The 21,975-nt window shown below is 45.3% G+C and overlaps 1 protein-coding gene across 1 annotated transcript in view; it reads right to left on the bottom strand.

Moving 5' to 3' along the window:
• Positions 1-5,324: 5,324 nt before the first annotated feature.
• Positions 5,325-21,975, bottom strand: part of Tmc7 (transmembrane channel like 7) — a 48,685-nt gene continuing 32,034 nt past the window's right edge. The window contains exons 7-16 of the mRNA XM_028867788.2: positions 20,417-20,564; positions 19,177-19,350; positions 18,274-18,431; positions 15,761-15,878; positions 15,474-15,571; positions 13,415-13,601; positions 10,682-10,812; positions 9,591-9,746; positions 7,347-7,425; positions 5,325-5,754 (exon numbers count right to left, since the gene is read on the bottom strand). Of these exons, the coding sequence (XP_028723621.1) occupies positions 5,680-5,754; positions 7,347-7,425; positions 9,591-9,746; positions 10,682-10,812; positions 13,415-13,601; positions 15,474-15,571; positions 15,761-15,878; positions 18,274-18,431; positions 19,177-19,350; positions 20,417-20,564 (1,324 nt within the window). The 3' untranslated portion in view covers positions 5,325-5,679. The remainder of the gene's footprint in view (positions 5,755-7,346; positions 7,426-9,590; positions 9,747-10,681; positions 10,813-13,414; positions 13,602-15,473; positions 15,572-15,760; positions 15,879-18,273; positions 18,432-19,176; positions 19,351-20,416; positions 20,565-21,975) is intronic.

Here is a 21,975-nt window from a genome sequence, read left to right as displayed (position 1 = left end):
GTATTGGCGCACATTAGTGGTGAAGATGGCTGTGTATTGAGGGAAGGAAAATTTAGCAACATACGTTAACCCTTTAAAAGTGCATATCCATTAATATGACACCTAGGGTCTAGCCAATAGAAATAAACTTGAAAGTAAGTAATGTGTATGAGGACAAAAAAAATGCCTATAATGGGGGGGGGGGAGCTTAATCCAGCATCAGGAGGCCTGGGATTCTGTGAGTTCGAGCCAGCCTGGCTACCAAGTGAGTTCAGGAAAGGCAAAGCTACACAAGAAAACCCGTCTCGAAAAAAAAAAAAAAAAAAAAAAAAAAAAAAAAAAAATGCCTATGATATACATCAGTTATTATAGGTGCACCAGAAGCTGTGCCTTTAAGGGAGCTTTAGCTTGAACTTTGGTTATTGTATATATTTGATGTATAGCTACTGTAAAATAATTGAAGCTACTAAGCTATTCTATGTAACTATGTGTTCAAATTAGTATACTACAGTAACTTAAAATTAAGATGAACCAAGTACTCAACATTAGCGGCAGTGAGGGTGCTATAACATTCCCTTGTCATGCTCCGCTTAAATCTCGATCCCCAAACCATCACATATTCAAAGCCTTTGCCATGTGTTGCACTTCTAGATCTAAGGAGAAAAAAAAATGTTGAGATGTATGATGTCCTAGTTGTGGAAAAATTTTGGAAGTAAAATGTTAAAATTGGAGCAGAGAGATGGCTCAGAGGTTAAGAGTGCTTCCTGGTCTTGCAAGACCTGGGTTTGAGTCCCAGCACCACACCAGGAGGCTAACAGCTGCCTGTAACTCCAGCTCTAGGGTATCAGGCACCCTCCTGTGGACTCTGCAGACACACAGGACACATACTCACTGTAGCAGAATACTATTTTAAGGCGTGTTACTTTTGTTTATGTTGCATTTGTTTAACTCTGAAGCTGTGCTACTGTGCTTGTCTAAAACACCTGATGGTCGAATAAAGAACTAAATGGCCAATGAATGGCAAGGCAGGAGAAAGGATAGGTGGGGTGGGCAGGCAGAGAGAATATATAGAAGGAGAAATCTGGGAGAAAAAGGAAGAGATCTAGCAGCCAGAGGAGGAGGAGGCTCCAGGGGCCAGCCACCCAGCTACACAACCAGCAAGCCATGGAGTAAGAGGAAGATTAACAGAAGTAAGAGAATGGGAAAAGCCCAGAGGCCAAAGGCAGATGGGATAAGTTAAGAAAAGCTGGCTTGGCTGGGCCGTGGCGGCGCATGCCTTTAACCCCAGCACTTGGGAGGCAGAGGCAGGCAGATCTCTGTGAGTTCAAGACCAGCCTGGTCTACAGAGTGAGTTCCAGAAAAAGGCGCAAAGCTACACAGAGCAACCCTGTCTCAAAAAAAAAAAAAAAAAAAAAAGAAGAAAAAAAAAAAAGAAAAAAAAAAAAAAAAAAAAAAAGGAAAAGAAAGAAAGAAAATCTAGAAATCAAACCAAGCTAAGGCCAGGCATTCATAATTAGAAAAAAGCCTACATGTGTGATTTATTTGAAGCTGGGTGGCAGGCCCCCAAAAGAGCAAAAAAAAAAAACCCAAAACAACAATTCACAAATCACATTAAAAAATTTAATGTTACCCCAAGAGAATGCTAAAATAAATAAATAATAATAAATAAATAAATAAATAAATAAATAAATAAAAGTGATTCATGAGCACAGATAGCAGCTTCCTGGAATGTGTGTAATGATTTTTTTAAAATTCAGATCTGATTGGGTAACTCAGGCTCGCCTCAGCTACAGCTGCTTCAGCCTCCGGAGCTCACAGGTGTATGTCGGTACCATGAACTGTGAAAGAACTTTGGATAAAATAAAAAAAACAGTTAAGTGGAGAAAGTGAGAATACTACAATTTTTTTCTTCTCTCCCTCTATTTGTGCTTTATTTTTTATTTTTGGTTATAAGACAACAGTCTCACCCTGTCTCCAGGTGTCTTGGAACTTGCTGTGTAGTCCAGGTTGACCTTGAAGTCTTCGCAGTCTGCCTGCCTCAGCCTCACTGATGCCTCTGTACTTCATTTAAAAAAAAGTTGTGTACTTATGAGTAATTTTAATTTTTCCTCTGTAGTTTTTCAATGGTCTCATAGTTTCTATGGTAAGTACTTCTATGTTCCAAAAGGGAACAAGGAGTATGTGCTTCCCTAATCAAATTCTGAAACAGAAAAGCAATTGGTCTTATTTTTGTATTTTAAATGTAAGGAAACTGTCTAAGAAGGTGAAGACATTTGTTCACAGTCACACAGCAAGGGTACATCCCATGTTTCCGTCACTTCTCTCACTCTGGTCAGGCTTCTGGGAAAGCCGCACACTACAGCGTCAGGATGTGTTCAGAAGTTCTCACAGGGTTGGGACTTGTGCCACCCTGGAAAAAAAATGAATTAGCTTGTTTCCAAATACTTAGCCAAGTGGATAGCAGCCCATCAGATTTTCAGCTGCGAGATCTTATTTGTGAACTTAAAAAGAGTTAATGCAAACTAAAGACATGTCTAACTAGATTCTCCTTTTTACTGGGATGAGACTGTAGCATGAATCTTATTAATAAAAAAAAAAAAAACTGGGGCCAGGTATTGGGGTGAATGCTGGAAGATCAGGGAGACAGAACAGGCCACAGCCACCTCACCTCACCAATTCCTCAGCTGATCCTGTTTCCTCAGACTGGAAGCTTCTGAGTTCTTATCCAGAATGAATCTCAGCGGAACTACTTCTCGAAAGCCTGAAAGCTTAACCAGCTCTAGTTCCTGGTCCTCATGCCTCAAATACCTTTCTGCTTTCTGCCATCACTTCCTCGGATTAAAGGCGTGTGTCACCATGCCTGGCTGTTTCCAGTGTGGCTTTAAACTCATAGAGATCCAGATGGATTTCTGCCTCTGGAATGCTAGGATTAAAGGCGTGTGTGCCACTATTTTCTGGCCTCTGTATCTAGTTGCTGTTCTGTTCTCTGACCCCAGATAAGTTTATTAGGGTGCGCAATATTTTGGGGAACACAATATCAACACATGAGACCATTTTGTGACTGCAAGAACCTGCCAGTCTGCCAAAAAAAAAAAAAAAAAAAAAAAAAAAAAAAAAAAAAGAGCAAGAACCTACAGAAGAAGAGGGCAAAATGAAAATGTTTGCAGAGGCTTTTAAGTTGAATCTTCCAGTGTTGTGTGTAGGGGAAGAACGACAATACCCACTTCAAGTACCCATTAGTGGCTGCATGCTTACAGGACATGTGTATCACTGCTGTGCAATGCTATGCGGCCAGTAAAAAGAAGGATGTAGCTACTTGCACAGAACTTTAAGTTATTATTAAGAAGAAATTCAGACATATGTATTCACAACACATACCCAACACATATATATCTACTTCAATATTTATTATATCTTTATAGAATAAAATAAGCACTAACAGTTGTTTTCTATGGTGCTAAGATATAAAATATTTAAAATATCTTTGTCTTTGAAGTTTTAAACACAAACACATAGACATGCCTTTCTTTGGCTTCAGGAAAACCAAGAAGTGATAAAACTCATCAAACACATCCATCAGATGTCAAAATGCTACTTTCTCTAACTTCAGTGAAAAATAAAGATCAACTTTACAGAGTATTGCAATTTTCCTCATCACTTGATTCTTGATGAGGTGCTTCTGTGGGTTCAAGTACACACACACACACTTTAAAACTTTCAAGACACAGTGTAATCAGTAGTTTAACACATCTGTTAGAGAGCCGGTATGGTTTAAAAACTAAACTGACATTGCCTGGTTATTAAAGTTATCAAAACATTCAAGTAAGAGGTATGCACATTAGCAGCATTAACTAAAACTAACACACTAATTGGCATATTTTGCTGTCCATTTTATAACAAAGAAAACAGCATATTGTTCATTTTATCTACCATCTGTACAAACAGGAAAGTAGATAATCTTCAGGAGCACGGTGAGGGACAAGAATATTATATGAAGGCACTAGGCAAAAATGCCAACAATTAGAATTTGTAAAATGAGGATGGAATAAACTTTGGTTTATTCAAAATTCCTGTTAGGTTTAAAAATTCATAGATCTTCAAATACAAGAAAAGGTTAGGAAATAACACATTTTCACAGGCACAAAAACGTCCTGTGTTAATACCACTTCATGGAAGATCAAAGAAATGATTGTGTTGGGCTTGAGGATGAGTTCCATCTACACACACACACACACACACACACACACACACACACACACACACACACACACGGAGTGGGGAACCCTTTATACACACACAGATGTGTTAGCCATGACAAGTTTGCTTTGCTTCCAGAGCAAGAAGCCAATCATTTTTGAGAAACAAGGCAGTGGTTGGAGGAGGGAAATCCTTCTTGGCAGCTTTCTAAAACATGAACCTAATTTTAAATGTCAGAAAAGGTTAGGAGGCAGTAAAAACCAGTAGAAGACTCAAAGTATCTGTCACAGGGCTTGCAGCACTCTGACAGACTTTAAAGTGGAAGCAGATTGAATTAGACACTATTAAAAGGGTCAGCGTTGGGAAAGCATATGACGAGGTATTTATTAAATATGGTTTTTACTGTAGTGGAGATCTTAAGAGATACTCCGTTTTTGTAATGTTTTATAAAAACAAAGGTACACACATGCAAAGTTTTAAATGCACGCAAACAAAACCTAGCCCTTTGGAACGTGTATTTAAGTAATCAGAAGGCAACCTGTGTTTGTATTATGGGCTGTTCTTATGAACAGGCTAGGCCATGGATCTACATCTGCAATCACACATATAACCCCTGAGCCTCAGCCACAGCTTCAATGCCAAACAGCACATTGTAGCCTGGCTCTGAAACATTTGGGGTCCTTCAGGAATGAAGAGCTCCATGCAAGGAAGAGACATTTGGAAAACAGAGAGGAACTGTCCATCCACCTTGCAAGGTTTTACCCTCCTCCAATTCTGTCACCAAATCTCCGAACTCAGAGCAGGTGGAAACAGAAGGTTGGGACTAACCAGTCAGCTAGGGTCACTTTCCCTTGAGGAGTGAATAAGGCTGCAGAAAAGGCTTGGAGAGCCGAGAAGCGGGGCTCCAACCTGCCCCAGTCCCTGTTCGAGGGCTGACACTGATATGGGCGGAAATTCAAGTGTGGTCCGGGCACGTGGCAGAGGCTACCATGATGGTCTCTCCACATTCTTATCAGCTGTTCCCAGCCTTTAGCACCTGAAGATGCATGTTCGTTTGAAAAAAGAAGTCAGGTTTAATTTTAAGTCACCACTGGCATTTGAGAGGGCACTCACTCAGCCTGTAAAGGCTTCCAAAGAAACCACCCAGCTTCGGAGACAGGGGAACTCAGTTTTACTTTGAAAAAAACAACACATACAAACCTTTAAAAAATACAAAAGTCTAAACAAAAACAAAATAAATAAAAGTCTCTCCCTGTTCAATTACAAAGCCTGAGCCGCTTGAGAAGTTAGTGTTTGGGTGAAATCCTCAGCTGTGGCTCTCCAGGTGCCAGCCTGGGTGGCCGTCCGAGCCACAGCTTTCCAGGTGTCAGCCCACTTGGCTAGGTTGCTTAAAGCCTTAAAGTCTAGAAAAATATGTTTTAACATTTCCACTCAAACCCAGGTGGACTTGTAGGGTCATCGTCAGAGTCACATGCTGAGAAGTTGCAGGCAGCGTCTTCATGCTCAAACTGGCTGGCTCCGCACATCCCTTTGAGCTTCTGTTAGTTTCTGGATGAGATAACGCTTGTCACGACTCTCCTACAAAGGGAAACAGGTTCAAAGTTCATCTCATAGGTTTAGAAATGTACGAAACTATTTCTATCTAGTGAGTCTCTATTCAGACTCAAGGTAAGGGATCCGGCCATTGGGTTACCACCATGACTTCCAGTCTGACCTGTCTCCCTTACTGGGGTCCCCACCACAGCCCTTGTCCACATAATAGTTAGAGATCTTCTAGAAATATACATGGGAGCTGAGTGCCTGGCATGCATACAGGCCTGGGTTCTACCCCCAGCATTGCATAACTTGGGTGTGGTGGTCCATGCCTGTAACCCCAACCCTTAGGAGGTGATGTAGGAAGATCACAAGTGCAAGGTCATCCCTGACTCCATACTGAGTTTGGGACCAGCCTGGGCTACACAGACCCAGTCTCAGATAGGCAGACAGTTTAACCCAAATACTCAAAACCCAAACCTCCTCTAAGATCTGCCAGGCAATGTCGTGACCTCTGGCTAATGTCAAAGAATCATCTTGCCCCCCACCCATCCTTCATAGCCCTCCAGTCACACACACCCATGCTCTGGTCTCCCCAGAGTGCCTGGCTTATTCCCACACTGGGTCCTTCCAGCCCATAAGGACCTCTAATAACCTGCAACTGCCATCATCCCATCTCACCCCTGATGTCACCTCCTTCAGCAGGCCTTCCACAGCCGCTGGCTGCCGTAGCCTTGGCTCCTCCGTCACTCCACAAACCTAGCTTTTAGGATCTTCACAGAAATTAGTTTTCAGAATTTATTTTATTGTGTGTATGTGCCCTAATAGAAGTGTACATGTCCATGTGGAGGTGGGAGAACATGTGTGCATGTATGTGGATATTCATGTGGCAGCCACAAGTGAACCTCGGGCACCATTTCTCAAGTGGGGTTGGGGAGATGGCGGTGGTATTTGTTTTTAAAATTATTTCTAGATTTGTCTATTTTATATGCACCAGTATTTTGCCTGAATGTATGTATGTGTACCATGTGCATGCCCGGTGTCTGCAGAGTGTCAAAAGAAGGTGTCCGATTCCCTGGAACTGGGTTATGGATGATTGGAAGCTACCAGAGCAACACATGCTCTTAACCACTGAGCCCTCTTTACAGTTCCCTGTCCACCATTTTTTAAGACAAAGTTTCTTAATTAGACCAGCAACTTGCCTGTAGGTTAGGCTTCCCAGCCAGTCAGCCTAGCTATCCACCTGTCTTTGCTCCCTCATCGCTGGGACTACAAATGCACCCATGATGCCTGCCTTTCCCAGGGATTGAACTCGGGTCCTCACGCATGTGCAGCAGCACTTTATACCCTGAACTCTCTCTCCATTCCAAATCCATCGCTTCTCTAACGCTTCAGTGCTTCCGTCTTTCTGGTGTGGTACCGGATGAACCGAGTGAGTGAAGGAAATGAGAGAGGGCTGTTTTGTTTTCCCTTAGTTCTCGCTGGTGCAGAACTCACTGCGTGGACCAGGCATATGTGGAGCTTGCAACCTTCCTGCCCCGGCCTCCTGAGTGCTAGGATTCCAGGCCTGTGCCATCGTGCCCGGAGTCCTGGTTTCATATCCCTGGCGGTGACCCTCTGGGTCTGTGCTTCCTTACCAGGAACAGCTGCTCTCGGAGCTGGACCACCACCCGCTTGTGTGCTCCAGCCAGTGCGATGAAGTAGAACATGATAAGGCTGCAAGACAGACAGATGGGTCGTAAGGGAGCCTGCGTCACTGAAGACCACCCTTAATCACTGGGAGGGTGCACCATCTGCAGGTCAACAGAAAGCACCCCAGGACTGCAGGCCGCTAAAAACCACCCGATACTCATCCGGGGGTTGTGACACCTGCAGGGCCGCTAAAAACCAACACAGTCTGTTTCCTCTGGATTATGTTTTCTTTAGCTAGAAAAAAGAGCTAAGCAGCCAAGCCTGCACATCTCCCAAAGAGATGGAAGAAACAGCTGGAACCAGGAGAGTCTGACTTAGAAGTCTTTAACTCTCTAGGCTAATTATCATTTACAGATGCTCCTCCCCTGACATGTGGGATGACAAAGTGACAAGAGGAAAAGTCCAGAAAGTCAGTTATTAGTAACTGGCTGGGGACGCTCACTTGGCAGGCACTCTGACCTTAGTATCCTCATCTATGAGATGGATACAGGAAAACTCGGCGACAAGGTTAGGACAAAAAGCCACTAACAGCTTCCTGTCTGCAGCTCTGGGTCTCAGATGGGGTCAAGTTATGGTGGGACAGAGGGCAAGCCCCCATTTCACGGAGAGGCCAATCTCACCTCAGTCCTGCCTAATGTCCCCAGACAGGGCTGATAAAAATGAGGACCAAATAACCAGGACATGTAGAGATTCTCCAAGTCTCTTCAAGCCACAGGCCTCCAAAGACAGCAAAGGCAGAGCAGATGTCCACCACCAGGGGGCATTGGGCGAATTATTAACCCATTGCTGATAGTTCAATGTGTATAGTTTCTCGACATCCAGGTCAGCTAGCTTAGCATCTCTAAGTCATTTTATTAATCTCAGCGAGGAATAAGATTCCTCCCCCCACCCCACCCCCGACTAATCATATCATAGGATAAGAGTGATTTGTAAGTTAAGGTGTGGAAGGTGCAGTCAGTTTCAGTTAATTGTGGCTTAGACATGGCAGAGGCAGGGGTCAAGCACAAGCTACTTTCCAGAGTCTTCTGCCACCCACTGATCCATTGTTTTGTGGGGTTCTTTTCCCCATAGAGTGTGAGATTTCAGCAAACCACCAGTGATGGTAGAAATAGGCCATGTCTTCTGTTTTTATAAGCAAGCACATGGGGCTCAGGCCTTATTTGTGTAAACTTTGAGTCTAGTCAACATTCCCCTAAAAGAGTAAGTGTTATTATGTCATTTTAAAATGGGAAAGTGAGGCTCAGAGAAGCTCAGTGACTTGTCAAGCCTTGCGTGTGACACTCTGGGGTATTCCCAAAGGCCCATGTGCTAAAACTGTGGCTCCCAGCAGGTGGTACTTAGGAGATGTGGTCTAGCAAGAGGAAGGTAGGTCACTGGGGTGTGGGGTGTGTCCTTGAAGGGCATATCGAAACCCAGGTCCTTTTCTCTTTCTTTGCTTCCCAGTGGACATGAAGTAAACATGCCCTGTACCACGCACTCCCACTGAAGGGACTCTGGCCAGCCCGAGCATGGTGGGCGTGCCTCTGGCAGGCCCTGCCCCTCTCTCCCATTCCCTCTGCCTTGCTAAAAACCATTTAGATTACATTCCTAAAGCTAGCCACCAAGGTCTATTCCCTTAGTTGGCCACTTCCTCCTCCTGAGGCTGACCACACAAGGTCCAGTTATCAAAGTGTTGAAGTCCAGCATCAAAAGCCTCCTTTGGTTAATCAACATGCCCAGTTAAAATTAAACACTCATCCTAACACGGGGTTTTTCCTTTATAAACTGCCACTTTCCTACGGGCCATGTCTGTCTCCTCTCTACGCAGAGGCTGTCCTTTGTCCCCCTCTCCCTTGTTCCCTTCCCCTTCTCCCTGTCCTCTATCTCCTGTCCTCTTTGTCTCTTATTCCCTGCCCTTTGTGGCTCTGGGACAAATAAATCTCCTTTGTGCTGAGAACCTGGTCTTGGAGGTCCTGAGCTGATACTTTTCCTTTCACCAACCATGCTCTACTTGGCTACTACAGGCCCAGAGGCAACAGGGCCAAGTTACCATGGAATGGAGTGTCTGAAACCCCGAGCCAGGATGAAGCTCTCCTCCTTCTAAATCGATTCTCTTGGTATTCTGTCACAGTAACAAAAACCATTCTGACACACATCCTCTGTTTCCCAAGTGAGAGGAGACATACTGGTCTGGTCTGGCGGTCACTTACCAGATGATCATGAAGAACGGCACTGCAAAGGCTTCCGAGGTGACGCCATGGATCAGGGTCTGAAGGGAGCTGGGAAAGGTGCTCACAGTCAGGGGGATAACCTCCCAGGTGGTGTTGAAGTTGGTGAATGGCCCGCAGGCTTTCGAGGAAGGGATGCTGCGAGGACAGAGAGGGAGGGAATGCAGCCCAGGCTGAGAGGCCTGCCAATGCATGGCCAGCATATTTATACACAATAGCCTACAGCCAACTTCCAAGTCCAGAAGTTCCTGCAGTATTGTGTTTGAAAAAGCTGACCCTGAGATAACATCAGCTCTCTAGGTCTAACTTTCAGTTTGCACGTCATTCAAGGCAGAAACGAAAGCTTGATGTCACAGAACGAACATATTAGACAAATACGTACTCCCCAGTCTCTTAATCCAAAGACAGAGAAAACGGCCTGGAGTCCTTAAAGAATCAAAGACGACTACAATGACTGGACAGCCGAACACAGTGGGGGAAGTGGGAACGACCGCTGCTTCAAAATAAACCTGCGAAGACTGTGCTGGGACAGCTGAGAAATTTGAAACTGGCAGGAATAAAATAGCAATGTCTCCTCTTTGTGTGTGTGTGCATGTGTATGGGTGCACATGTGCGTGTGCGTGCGCGTGCGTGTGTGTGTGTGTGTGTGTACAAATGCATGTGCATGTGCATGTGTGCATGTGTGTGTGTGTGTGTGTGTGTGTACAAATGCATGTGCATGTGTGCCTCTCTGTGCCTGGAGACAGAGGTCAACATCAGTGTCTTCCTTTTTTAAAGCAGGGCTTCTCGGTGAACACTGGACCTGGGGCTTGCCCTTTTGACCAGTCTGGCTGGCCAGTGAGCCCTGGGAACTGCCTGTCTCCATCCCCCAAGCAGTCACCGACTGCTCCCCAGCACTGGGGTTTAAAAGTAGCAAGACCAATCAAAACAAAGGAAAATCAAAAAAACGGTAGGTCAGGAGAAGCCAGCAGGCACGTCCATGGGCTCTAGAAAAGCCCATGAAGAATGTTCTAAGTTCTTGAGATGCAAGTCACAAAAGAGAGGAGCAGTTTAGAAAATGAAGAACTACTTACCGAGACATGCTGATTGTTAGCGGTATTATTGCTAAGCACAGCCCAATCAGCAACACCAGCAGGAAGAAGAAGTTAGAATTGGATGCTCTGAACTGCCTTGGGGAGGGTCTGCAGGTGTAAAGAAGACTCAACTGTGGAACAAAAGAGAAAGGAGAAAAAAATAAGAGTCCTGAGCAGTGGAGTCCCACAGTGCAGTGCAACTAAGGACTGTCTACCCTGCCAGGGACAGTATCGCACAGATCAAAAAGGATGCTCAGCACAGATTCCGGCAGCAGAAATTCATGCTGATGACATAATAGGAAGAATGGACCAAAACACGGTGACACTACAACTGCTGAAGAGAGGGAATAATCCAGAAGGAATGTTAAAAGCTAACCGTGGGGACTCCTTAAAGTGATCTGTGAGACAGAATGCACACAGCACTTTAAAAGGATGAGATGCCAGCCAGGTGGTGGCGGCACACGCCTTTAATCCCAGCACTTGGAAGGCAGAGGCAGGTGGATCTCTGTGAGTTCGAGGCCAGCCTAGGCTACAGAGTGAGTTCCAGGAAAGGCGCAAAGCTACACAGAGAAACCCTGTCTCAGAAAAAAATGGAAAAAAAAAAAGAATGATATACCTGTTACATACCATACAGTGGATGAAAATGTTAAATTTCAAGGCCCTGTATAGCATAAACTTATTAAAGTTTTATTATTTTATTATTCACAGGGACTTAAATATAAATAAATGGATCTACAATGATCTATGACAACTAAGGAGACATTTTGCTTGAACATTTAATAAGCACATAATCTTTCCTATGTGTTAGAAACAAATATTTACACCAAGGGAAAAAGACTTGAAGGGAATATCAAGTAGAAAAGGAGAGAAAGAAAAATAAAAGTATACTATTTCCAATAAGACAAACAAACAAACCACCTGCATTTCTGGGTAGGACATGAAACTTGTCTGAATTCCACAGGAACCGGAACAACTTGTGAGCTTACTTCTAGGGCATACTCAGCCAGCAGGCCGGGCCTGGAGCCTGTGTCCCACAAGAGGCCAGTGACCCATTCCACCCACATGCCCTTCACTACACCGCACACGGGAACTCACCAGCCAACCAGTATTTCCCCGTGAATGGGTCCACAATCCTGTCTCCTCTGGTGACATCAGGTAACCGATGTTTCCAAATGAAGTCAAGAGAACACAGGCCAAAGGCCACGGCAGCCAGATAAAGCCTCGCCCAATGCAAGGGCCCACTCACAGGGTGGGCAGCCATACTCAGCGGCAGCAAGCCACACGTGACCCTCACACTCGGGAACATGCTCACACTGTGTGACCTCGGGCCAGTTAACCCTCTGAGCCTCAGCATCCTCCTTCATAAGACATTAGTGGCTGTTCCAGGCTGGAGGTGAGCACCACAGGAAGGAAGTGTGGGCACTGAGGGGCACCAGCTAACAGTATTATTATCCGTTGTTGTCACCGTCATCATTAGGAACACTACTATTTCCATATTTAAATTGATAGGTAATCAAAAAATTTTAGACTTGGGGTGGGTATGTAGGTGAATGGCATGGTACTTGCCTATCATGTTCAAAGTTCTGGGTTCAAGTGCCAGCACTTTAAAAGAAATGAACTAATTAAAAATAAATCTTAGGCTTATTAACAAAGAATGTGGCAGGAGAAGGGTGGTAATTACTATTTATATGCTTGTTTTATTGTTTAATGAGAATGGGGGTTGATGAGATGGCTCAGTAGCTAAGAGCATGTATTAATCTTGATCTTACAGAGGACCTGAGTTAGTTCCTAGCACCCACACCAGGCAGCTCACGATTTCCTGTAACTCATCTGAGGACACCTCTGCCCTCCACCACCCCCCCACAGAGAGAGAGAGAGACAGAGACAGAGACAGAGAGACAGAGACACAGAGAGAGTGAGAGACAGAGAGAGAGAGACAGACAGACAGAGAGACAGACAGAGAGACAGAGACACAGAGAGAGAGACAGAGAGAGAGAGAAATCTTTAAAAAATCTCCGTCTTCATTTGAAAATAATGAGTGTGGCTTGCTTTATTAATAATGAACAAACTAGTAAGTCCAGGCAAGCCAGTCACGTGCAGGGCCTCCTCACCCCTGTAGCATCTGGTCCTGCCACAATGTGTGGGGACATGAGCTGTGCCAGTCACCAAGCCCCGAAAAGCTATGCACGGACTCCCAAATCACAAAACAGGAATCAACAAGCTCTTGGCTACATGTCGCTGAAATATACCACTGCTGTTTGATTCCTAGCTGAGACTCAGCTCAGCCAGTCAGTCATCTATAAAAACTACATTTACGTCACAGGAACAAAGCAATTCTTACATGTGCTTAGAAAGTTGTCAAACAAAACAAAACAAAACAAAAACGACCTGTAAGCCCAGCCCTTGGGAGGTCGAGGCAGGAAGATCGGGGATTTGAGGCTAGTCAGAAACATACAGCAAAAAGAGGTGCAAAGTTACTGGAAGCCTTTTCCTAGAGTAAGCACATATTAAGGAAGCGACATCGCAGGAGGCCCTGGGTTGGAGGGACATGTAATTACGATATGTCTCGAGGGCCTTCGAACATGTCAGTGCCTCAGATGGGGCTGGGGACACAGCTCAGTGCTGCACCCCTGGCCTGGCATGCGGCAGGCACTGGGTTCCTGCCCACAGCACTGCAATATCACACCGACAGGAAGAGGGGTGCAGGGTGTGAGCCCCACCCGCTTTCCTCACCTCTTTCACATAAAAGATGATAATGAATTTCAAGGTGGCGATTGCGGGGAGGAGCGGGGAGAAGAAGGCTCCGATCCAGCAGATGGTCTGTCCGTACACGATGCCCAGGACGTTGTCTGGGATGGCGAACTCCTGCTGCCCCCAGCACTGGGTCAGCTTCGAGGAGGCACAGTAGTTCACCAGGAGCCTGGAAACAAACTAGACACATTCTTACCTGAGTCTACAAGTGCCCCTAAGGCAAGAGAACCGCATCCACCACCAACCGACATCATTGACATAGCAAGTTCGTGTGTGTGTGTGTGTGTGTGTGTGTGTGTGTGTGTGTGTGTATGCATGTTTGTGCATGTGGGTGTGTGAATGTGCCTGCAGAGGCCAGAGACTGGCATCAGATGACTCCCTCAATCACATTCCACCTTATGTTTTGAGGCAGGGTCTCTCACTGAGCCAAAGCTCACTGATTGGGCTGAAGTGGCTGGTCACTGAGCCCAGGGATCCTCCCATCTCCAACTCTCCAATGCCGGCATTACAGGCACAAGCTGCCACTCCAGGCTTTTACACAGGTGCTGGAGATGTGAATTCAGGTCCTCAGGAAATGTCGTTTATGTATGTTCATATGTATGCATGTACCCGGGAGCACAGATGTGCAATAGCACATGTGTAGAGGCCAGAGGACAACTTGTGGGAGTCAGTTCTCCCTTTCCACAATGTGGGTCCCAGTGAGCAACCTCAGGTGGGTGACCAGTGCCTTACTCTCTGAGACATCTTGCTGGCCCCTACACTTCCTTTCCTAGTATCTAACTTTAGGGCTCACTGGACTTCTGGATAATTCCACATCTGAATTATCTGCTCAAGTTGCCCAGGCTGGTCTGGAACTCAGAATGCTCCTGCCTCAACCTCCCGAGTGCTGGAATGACAGGCCTGCATCGTCACACCCTGGGTGCCTTGACTGTGTGGAGAGCAGACGAGAGTCCCTTAAGACTCCCGGAAGAACGACGACGACAATGGTGAGGAGGGTCACAGAGGTGAGGAGGGTCCCAGAGGTGAGGGTCACAGTGATGAGGGTCACAGTGGTGTGGAGGGTCACAGTGGTGAGGAGGGTCACCATGGTGAGGGTCACACTCTGTTGAGTTCTGTGCCACGGAGTATTCTCCCTGTTTGGATCGGTTATTGTGGTGGCGTGAAAGAAAATGGTCCCCACAGGGAGTGGCACTATTAGGAGGTGTGGTCTTGTTGGAGTGGGTGTGACCTTGTTGGAGTAGGTGTGACCTTGTTGGAGTAGGTGTGACCTTGTTGGAGTGGGTGTGGCCTTGGAGTAGGTGTGGCCTTGTTGGAGTGGGTGTGGTCTTGTTGGAAGAAATGTTTCACTGGGGGTGGGCTTTGAGGTCTCCTATGCTCAAGCTATGCCTAGTGTCACAGACTCCTCCTGCTGCCTGTGGATCAAGATGAAGAACTTTTAGCTCCTTCTCCAGCACCATGTCCTGCCATAACGATAATGGACTGACCCTCTGAAACTGTAAGAGAGGCCCCCAAACTAAATGTTTTCCTTTGTAAGGGATGCTGTAGTCATGGTGTCTCTTCTCAGCAATAGAAACCCTAACTAAGACGGCTATCTTGCTTATTCTCAGGGAAAGGCTGTGAGGTGGCCTTGCTATCATCCCGTCCCTGTCTCAGGTGAGAAATTCAGTCTCTTGTTACTGAGATAAATAACTTGTCCATAGTCACATGATCAGCATGAAGCTGGCGTGAATCCAGATCCAGAAGCTACACCTAGTGTGAATGCCCTGGTAGGGCCTTGGCTGCATCAAGTACAGGAATTCAACACCAGGAGGTCTTGTGGGACCTTGTGGGAGGTGGTACCATCTCCACCCCCGGTACCAGGGTACCACCTAAAGATGTAGTGGCTAATGCTGCCATGGTGTCAACAGCCTAGAGTCATTTGAAAGTCACCAGATGTCAGTGGTTCCTCGGTTAACTGTGAAGTCACCCAGCACTTGTAGAGAACAGCTGGATTGGGAGCTTCCAGTCATGGAGTGGGGGTGGCAGGGACTTCCACACTTACTTCCTGGGGAAATCCACAAACAGTGTCACAGCCAGGATGATGATGAAGTCGAAGATCATCAGCTTGTACATCTCCTGTCCCACCTGTGTCTCCCAGCACTAAAATCAAGACATGGAGACATAATCAAGTACCCACGCCCAGCCCAGGAAGCCAGCCTTCTGTGCTCTCAATCATCTCCACCCCCGCTGCCCCTACGCTCCTGCACAGACTTCAGTATCCAAGCCCTTGACCACGCCCGGCATGGGGCCAGACCTGCTTTGAGGCTGGGAGTCAAGGCCATGGCTCACCGGGTAGAGTTTCTGGTTATAGCCGCAGAGTTCACACGTGCTGTCACCACAGGATGTGATCTTGGAGCCCAGCGTGAACACCAGCACACAGATGGTGGCCAGCCGCATAAACACGCACCTGTGAGAAAGAGGAGAGGGGAAGAGAAGGCATCAGGGCTGGCCTTCCTGTGGACTAGACGGTGAGGAACACAGGCACCATCCTTGCAAACCTGAGCCTCGGCAGTTTCTGCTGCGGAAGTGGATGGCAGGGAAGTGACATAAGGCCAATGAATTGTACACTTTAAATGGATCAAATGGTATGTGTATATATACATATATATATAATATTTATATATTTATATGTATGGTATATATAATATATCTCATACATATATATATATTACAAATTTTAAAATACTATTATTAATGTTTATTATTTATATGCACATGTATGAGTTTGTGTGTGGACATGTGCACAGGCATGCAGGTGCCCATGGAGGCCAGAAGGGGACATTGAATCCCCTAGAACTGAGGTTACAGGCTGTTAGAAGCCACCTGATGTGGGTGCTAGGACCTAAACTCAGTTCTTCTGCAAGAGCTCCTAACCACTGAGCCATCTCTCCTGCGGTTCTAAGGCAGGAAAAAGCAAGGCATGACAGTACACAGAAGATGAGTTCAAGGTCAGCCTGAGCCACATAGTGAGACCCATACATGCCACCTGAGATGAAGTTCAAGAAGATGAGTTCAAGGTCAGCCTGAGCCACATCGTGAGACCCATACATGCCACCTGAGAGGAAGAGGCGGAGGAGAAGGGGGGGTGGGAAGGAAACTGATTCAGTAATCAAACAGCATGTGGACCTGTGTGGATCCTAATATGAATAAGCCACCAGGCCCTCCATCATGGAGACTGGCTCTATTTTGGAATATGTGGTAAGGTTTTGTTAAACCAAGTCCTGGTGACTTGGAGACACTGAAGTGTTTATGGGTGAAATGACATGCCACCTGAGAGCTCCTTAATATAACCCAGCATAAACAAGAAGAATGCATGAAATAAGGTAGGCCAAAGGTCAAGTATGAATGGGACCACTGAGTGGAAAAGCTTAAAAATCCTACAATGACTGGGAGGGTACCACATAAGTGAAAGGAGGCACAGAATATGGAGGAAGTCAATAGGATTGAAACATATTATATACATGTGTGAAGTCCAGATAAGTGCTAATAATAAAATTCTCCCTCTCCCACCCCATATTACAAAATGCAAAGGTTTTCTTGTTTGTTTGCCTTAAAAAAGATATAAATACAGTCTGGAGTGGTGGCTCAGGACTATAAATCCCAGCACTTAGCGGGCTAAGGCTGAAGGATCTAGAGTTGAGGCCATAGAGGACATCACAAAGATTTCCAACAGCCATTGTCTTTCTCAACAGCAGTTCACTCAGCCACATAAAAGCCTCTCCAGGATAAAAGACAAATTCCTTAGCCTTCTTAAACATACTGGGACTGTCTCTGTCCTGGCTAGTTTTATGTCAGCTTGACACAAGGTAGAGTCATCAGAGAGGAGGGGGCCTCAATTAAAAAACCTCTATAATGAGGTTGGGGATTTAGCTCAGTGGTAGAGTGCTTGCCTAGCAAGTGCAAGGCCCTGGGTTCAGTCCTCAGCTCTTTAAAAAAAAAAAGAAGAAAAAAAAAAGGAAGAAAGAAAGAAAAAGAAAAAAAGAAAGAAAGAAAGAAAGAAAGAAAGAAAGAAAGAAAGAAAGAAAGAAAGAAAGAAAGAAAAGAAAATCTGTATAAGATTGGGCTGTAGGCAAGCCTGAAGGCATTTTCTTATTTAGTGATTGATGGGGGAGGGCCCAGCCCACTGTGAGTGGTATCACCCATATGGGTTCTATAAGAAAGCAGGCTGAGCAGGCCATGGAGACCAAGTCAGTAAGTAGCATTCCTCCATGGCCTCTGCATCAGCTCCTCCAGGTTCTCAGCCTGCTTGGGTTCCTGTCTTGACTGTCTTTAATGATGAACAATGATATGGAAGTATAAGCCAAATAAACCCTTTCCTCCCCAACTTGCTTTTTGGTCATGGTGTTTTCATTGCAGCAACAGAAACCCTAAGACAGTCTCAAAAAACAAAAACAACAACAACAAAAAAAAAAAAAGAAAACAAAAAATAAAAAAGCTTAGTCTCAGATATTTGAGCAGTAGAAAAAGAAATCCTATTCAAGCACAGTACCCACTCAGCCATCTTTATTTACCGGGGTGAACTCTCGGGACTCGCCTAATATTGTCAATTCTAACGTGTTTAGAACAGTATGTTCTTCTAAGGCCCCACCCTATGCTTTCAATTAATACAGAATCAAAAGTATAATACTGACAGGAGACTGGTCTAAGGCCCTTCACTGCATGTGCAACTGATAATTTATTCATGGGGCTCATCAAAAGGAAGGATGATTCTTAGCATATCCGGAAAACATGCCACAACCGATTAGCAATGTCTGCCATGAACAAGCAATGGTCTACCCAGCATGCATGCAGTTAGGCATTACCTAAGAATTGTCAGGCGGATCTCAAAGCCTGGCGAGTAATCCTCATAGTGGATGATCCTGGCAAAGATGATTGGGGTAATGAAATTGGCCAGTGTGATCACAATGGATGGGAGGTACAGTATCAAGAGGTTCTCCCCAAAAACCATCTTGTCAATTTCCTGGAAAGATAATAGAAAGCACTGGTCAGGGTAAGTGGGATGGTGACAGCGAAGACTTGAACTGAAAAGAACTCAACTGTGGATGCTGAGCAGACACAGGAAGCATATTTATCATCCATTGTGTCTGGGAAACATAAGCTTTAGATGCTTGGAACCTTCCTTCCATGCACACATGCAGAGACCTAGTGCCATGCTGGAGGAATAATGAATGCTACTGGACATATTAGTGAAGTATACAGAATTCTGTCTAGCTGTAAGAACAGCCCATTCAAGTTACTTCCGAGAATGTTCTAATGATTGATTTGTGACAGCCATTCTATCCTTCCTTCATAGTAGCAGATCACTTAGCCATGTGTAGAGCTATCCAAGATGAAAACTAAGTTTCCGAGCCTTCCTGGAAGCCAGTTACAACTAAACTAAATTCTACCGGAGGCAATAGAGCAGAAGTTTTAAATCAAACTCCGTATTTCATCCTTAAAGATGAGCCCCACCACTTTCCCTTTGGCTAGCATGTGGATACGGCAGTGAACCATCTTGTACCATACAGAAGACAGCCACAGTATATGAACGGACGGCAAAGCCACAAGTTGGATGGTATTTATGGTATTTGGTATCTAATGTGTGATGACTGACAGTCACTAGACTGATTTAGACAATATGTTTATACGTATATATGTGTATATATGTGTATGTACATGCCGCCACACCAGAGTGCAAGGTCAACCAACTCTCATGGAACTCTTACCTTTTTCATGTGTTCCTGTGAGAAGGTAGTGGCTAGGTAGATTGCGTAAAAGCACGCCGCTAGCACAGCGAGCACAATGCAGTTCAAGAACAGCCTCAGCGAGTAAATGCGTATGGTTTCCTCTGAGGTCCTTTCAGCTATTTTCTGCCGGATTCTCTCTTCCTCCAGATCTGCCTGGGGACCAAAGAAAACTCATTGGTGAGCAATGGGAGGGGGATTTTGTAACATATCCCACAGATTTCTCTTAAATGTTCATGTTGCCCAAGATTCTCCCCAGGCTAAGCCCCACCAGTTTTTATATCTAAGGCTTATGGTAAGGTAGAACCTCCTACTGGAGATTGCATTTGGCTCTGTAATAAATGTGTAAGCTGAATCAGCATTTATGATGCTGTGTGTGTGTGCACGTGCACACGAGCAGATGGTGCGGTATTTCTTTAAATGGGATATATCATTATTTTAATTTTGTTTATTAATTTGTCATTTATTTATCTGAAGTTCTGAGGATTGAACCCAGGGCTCTGGGTATGCTAGGCCAGCACTCTACCAACCACCTACATCTCCAGCCCTTAAAAAAAAAAAAAAAAGCTTTTGTTTTTGAGGTAGTCTTATTAAATTGCCTAAAATTTTAGCTCTTCTGCCTCCACCTTTCAAGTAGCTAAGATTATGAGTATGTCCTGCTATGGTTGTTTGTTTTTAATCCAGCCTGTGATTCTCTGCTTCTAACAGGAGAATTTGATCTGTTCATAGTTAGTGTAAAGAACAATAAATAGAGCCAACCCCACCCACCTTCCTTAAACTTTAGATTCCTACCCCCAATATTTTTCTGATGGGTTTGACCAACCAGCTGCTATTCATTTCTCTTTATTAAATGTGGAAGTTTTCCTGTCATCATTCAACTTCCCTCTAATCCATTCTGTCATCACAGTATTCCCTTCATGTTTCTAGTGCGAACAATGCTTATGAGGCTATGACCAGGTAGGGATATTAATAAGAAAGTAGGGGGTGGAGGGAAGGCACCATCTCCCCTGTGTGTCCTACCTCCCATCCCAGTCCCAAGTTATCAGCACCCATACTTGGGTTAAAGGTGATCAACCCAATAAGCTGTTTGCTCCTAAAACCAGCCAAGGGGAAGCTTGCTGAGACAGAATGGGCCCTGAGATACCATGTAATCTGCAAAGAGCCTCCCCAGACCTAGCCTGGCAGCGAGGCTCCTCCCCCAGGGCAACCCAGCAGCACTCACTCGGAGCTCGTACCGCAAGCTGCTGTGTTTCAGCTCGGCCATGCTGCGGTTGGTGATGCAGAAGTCCCAGCCAGCGAAGATCTTGTTACAGTAACTCTGGAAGTGCTCCTCACTCCGGATCAGGTTGATTTTGAACCCTTCCACCGACCTGACCCCAAAACACAAGCATCATTCTGAGAACAACACCAAAACATAGGCCCGTGAATTGGTCTCTTTTAAGATCTATGACATTGGACATGGCGGCATTGCTGGCCCACTGCGGCACAGCCATGTTTATTCTAAATCTATGTGGCAGGTGAGCAGGTACCTCACTGATGAAAATCATTGTCTTTTATCCACTCAATAACTTCTTCTTTAAAGATAGACTTACTTTATGTGTATGGGTGTTTTGCCTGCATGTATGGCTTGTGTGCCATATGTGCACCTGTTACCTGTGGAGGCCAGAAGAGGGTGTTACATCACCTAGAATTAGAGTTATACATGCTTGTGAGCCACCACATGGGTTCTGGGAATCAAATCCCAGTCCTCTGGAAGAGCAGCCAGTGTACATAATCACTGAGCCATCTCTTTAGCCCTCCACTCAGTAACTCCTTTTTCAAAATAATATGTCTTATTTATTTATCTCACCTTATGTATTTATTTATTTGTTGCAATGTCAAAAATTGGACCCAAAGTCTCTCCCAGGCCAAGTCAATCTCTGAACTAGACTCCTGGCTCCCCTTCCCTTACAATATTTTTATTTCGAAACATTTGTTGAGGTGCCCAGGCTGCCCTCAAACTTGTGATCCTCCTGCCTCGGCCTCGTGAGTAGTTGAGATCACAGGCATGCACTAGCGATCATGATGCATGGCCCAAAGTTTTAATTCGGAAGTCTTTTGCGGTGTTCACAGACACAGCTTCTATTGTGTTCAGGCTAGTGTTTGGTGAGACAGTGGTTGACAGTATTTAGAATCTCCCTCCTTTCTTGGGAGTTGCTCTCTCACCAAACCACCAGGGAAAGGCCTTGGTGTCTTATGACCTGTCAGACAGACTTGTCACACTGTGGCAAATACCTGAGATAGACAGCTTAAGGCAGGAAAAGTTTATTTGCTTCACTGTTCCAGAAACATCTATCCATGGTTGGCTGGATCCATTGCTGGGTCTGAGGTGAGGGGGAGGGCATTATGGCAGCTGAGCATGGTGGAAGAAGCAGAAAGGGGGAGAGGGAAATACCTCATGGTATCCAGGAAGCAGAGAAAGGGAAAGGAAAGGGAGGCTGACAAAATGTGTCGCCTGCTTCCTCCAACCAGGCCCGGCTCCAAATAGGCCACTGAGCTGTGAACTCACAGGTGGATTGCCCCATTTCTGAGATTAGCATGTTCATGATGCATTCACCTCTAAAGCTCACCATCCAGGAACCAAGCCTTCAACACCTGAGCCTCCAGAGGGCATTTCACATCCAAACTACATGACCCTAACCAGGGGATAGACACACACTAACAGGAGCTCAACACAGTCTCCTGGCCCTGACCACAGTGAAAGGGTCAGGATTAGGCATCTGTGTGGACGGAGCCAACAAC

The sequence above is a fragment of the Peromyscus leucopus genome, chromosome 1 (genome assembly GCF_004664715.2).
Source record: "Peromyscus leucopus breed LL Stock chromosome 1, UCI_PerLeu_2.1, whole genome shotgun sequence".
NCBI lineage: Eukaryota > Metazoa > Chordata > Mammalia > Rodentia > Cricetidae > Peromyscus > Peromyscus leucopus.
The sequence above is the reverse complement of the archived record's forward strand: the minus strand, read 5'-3'. Positions and strand labels throughout refer to the sequence as shown.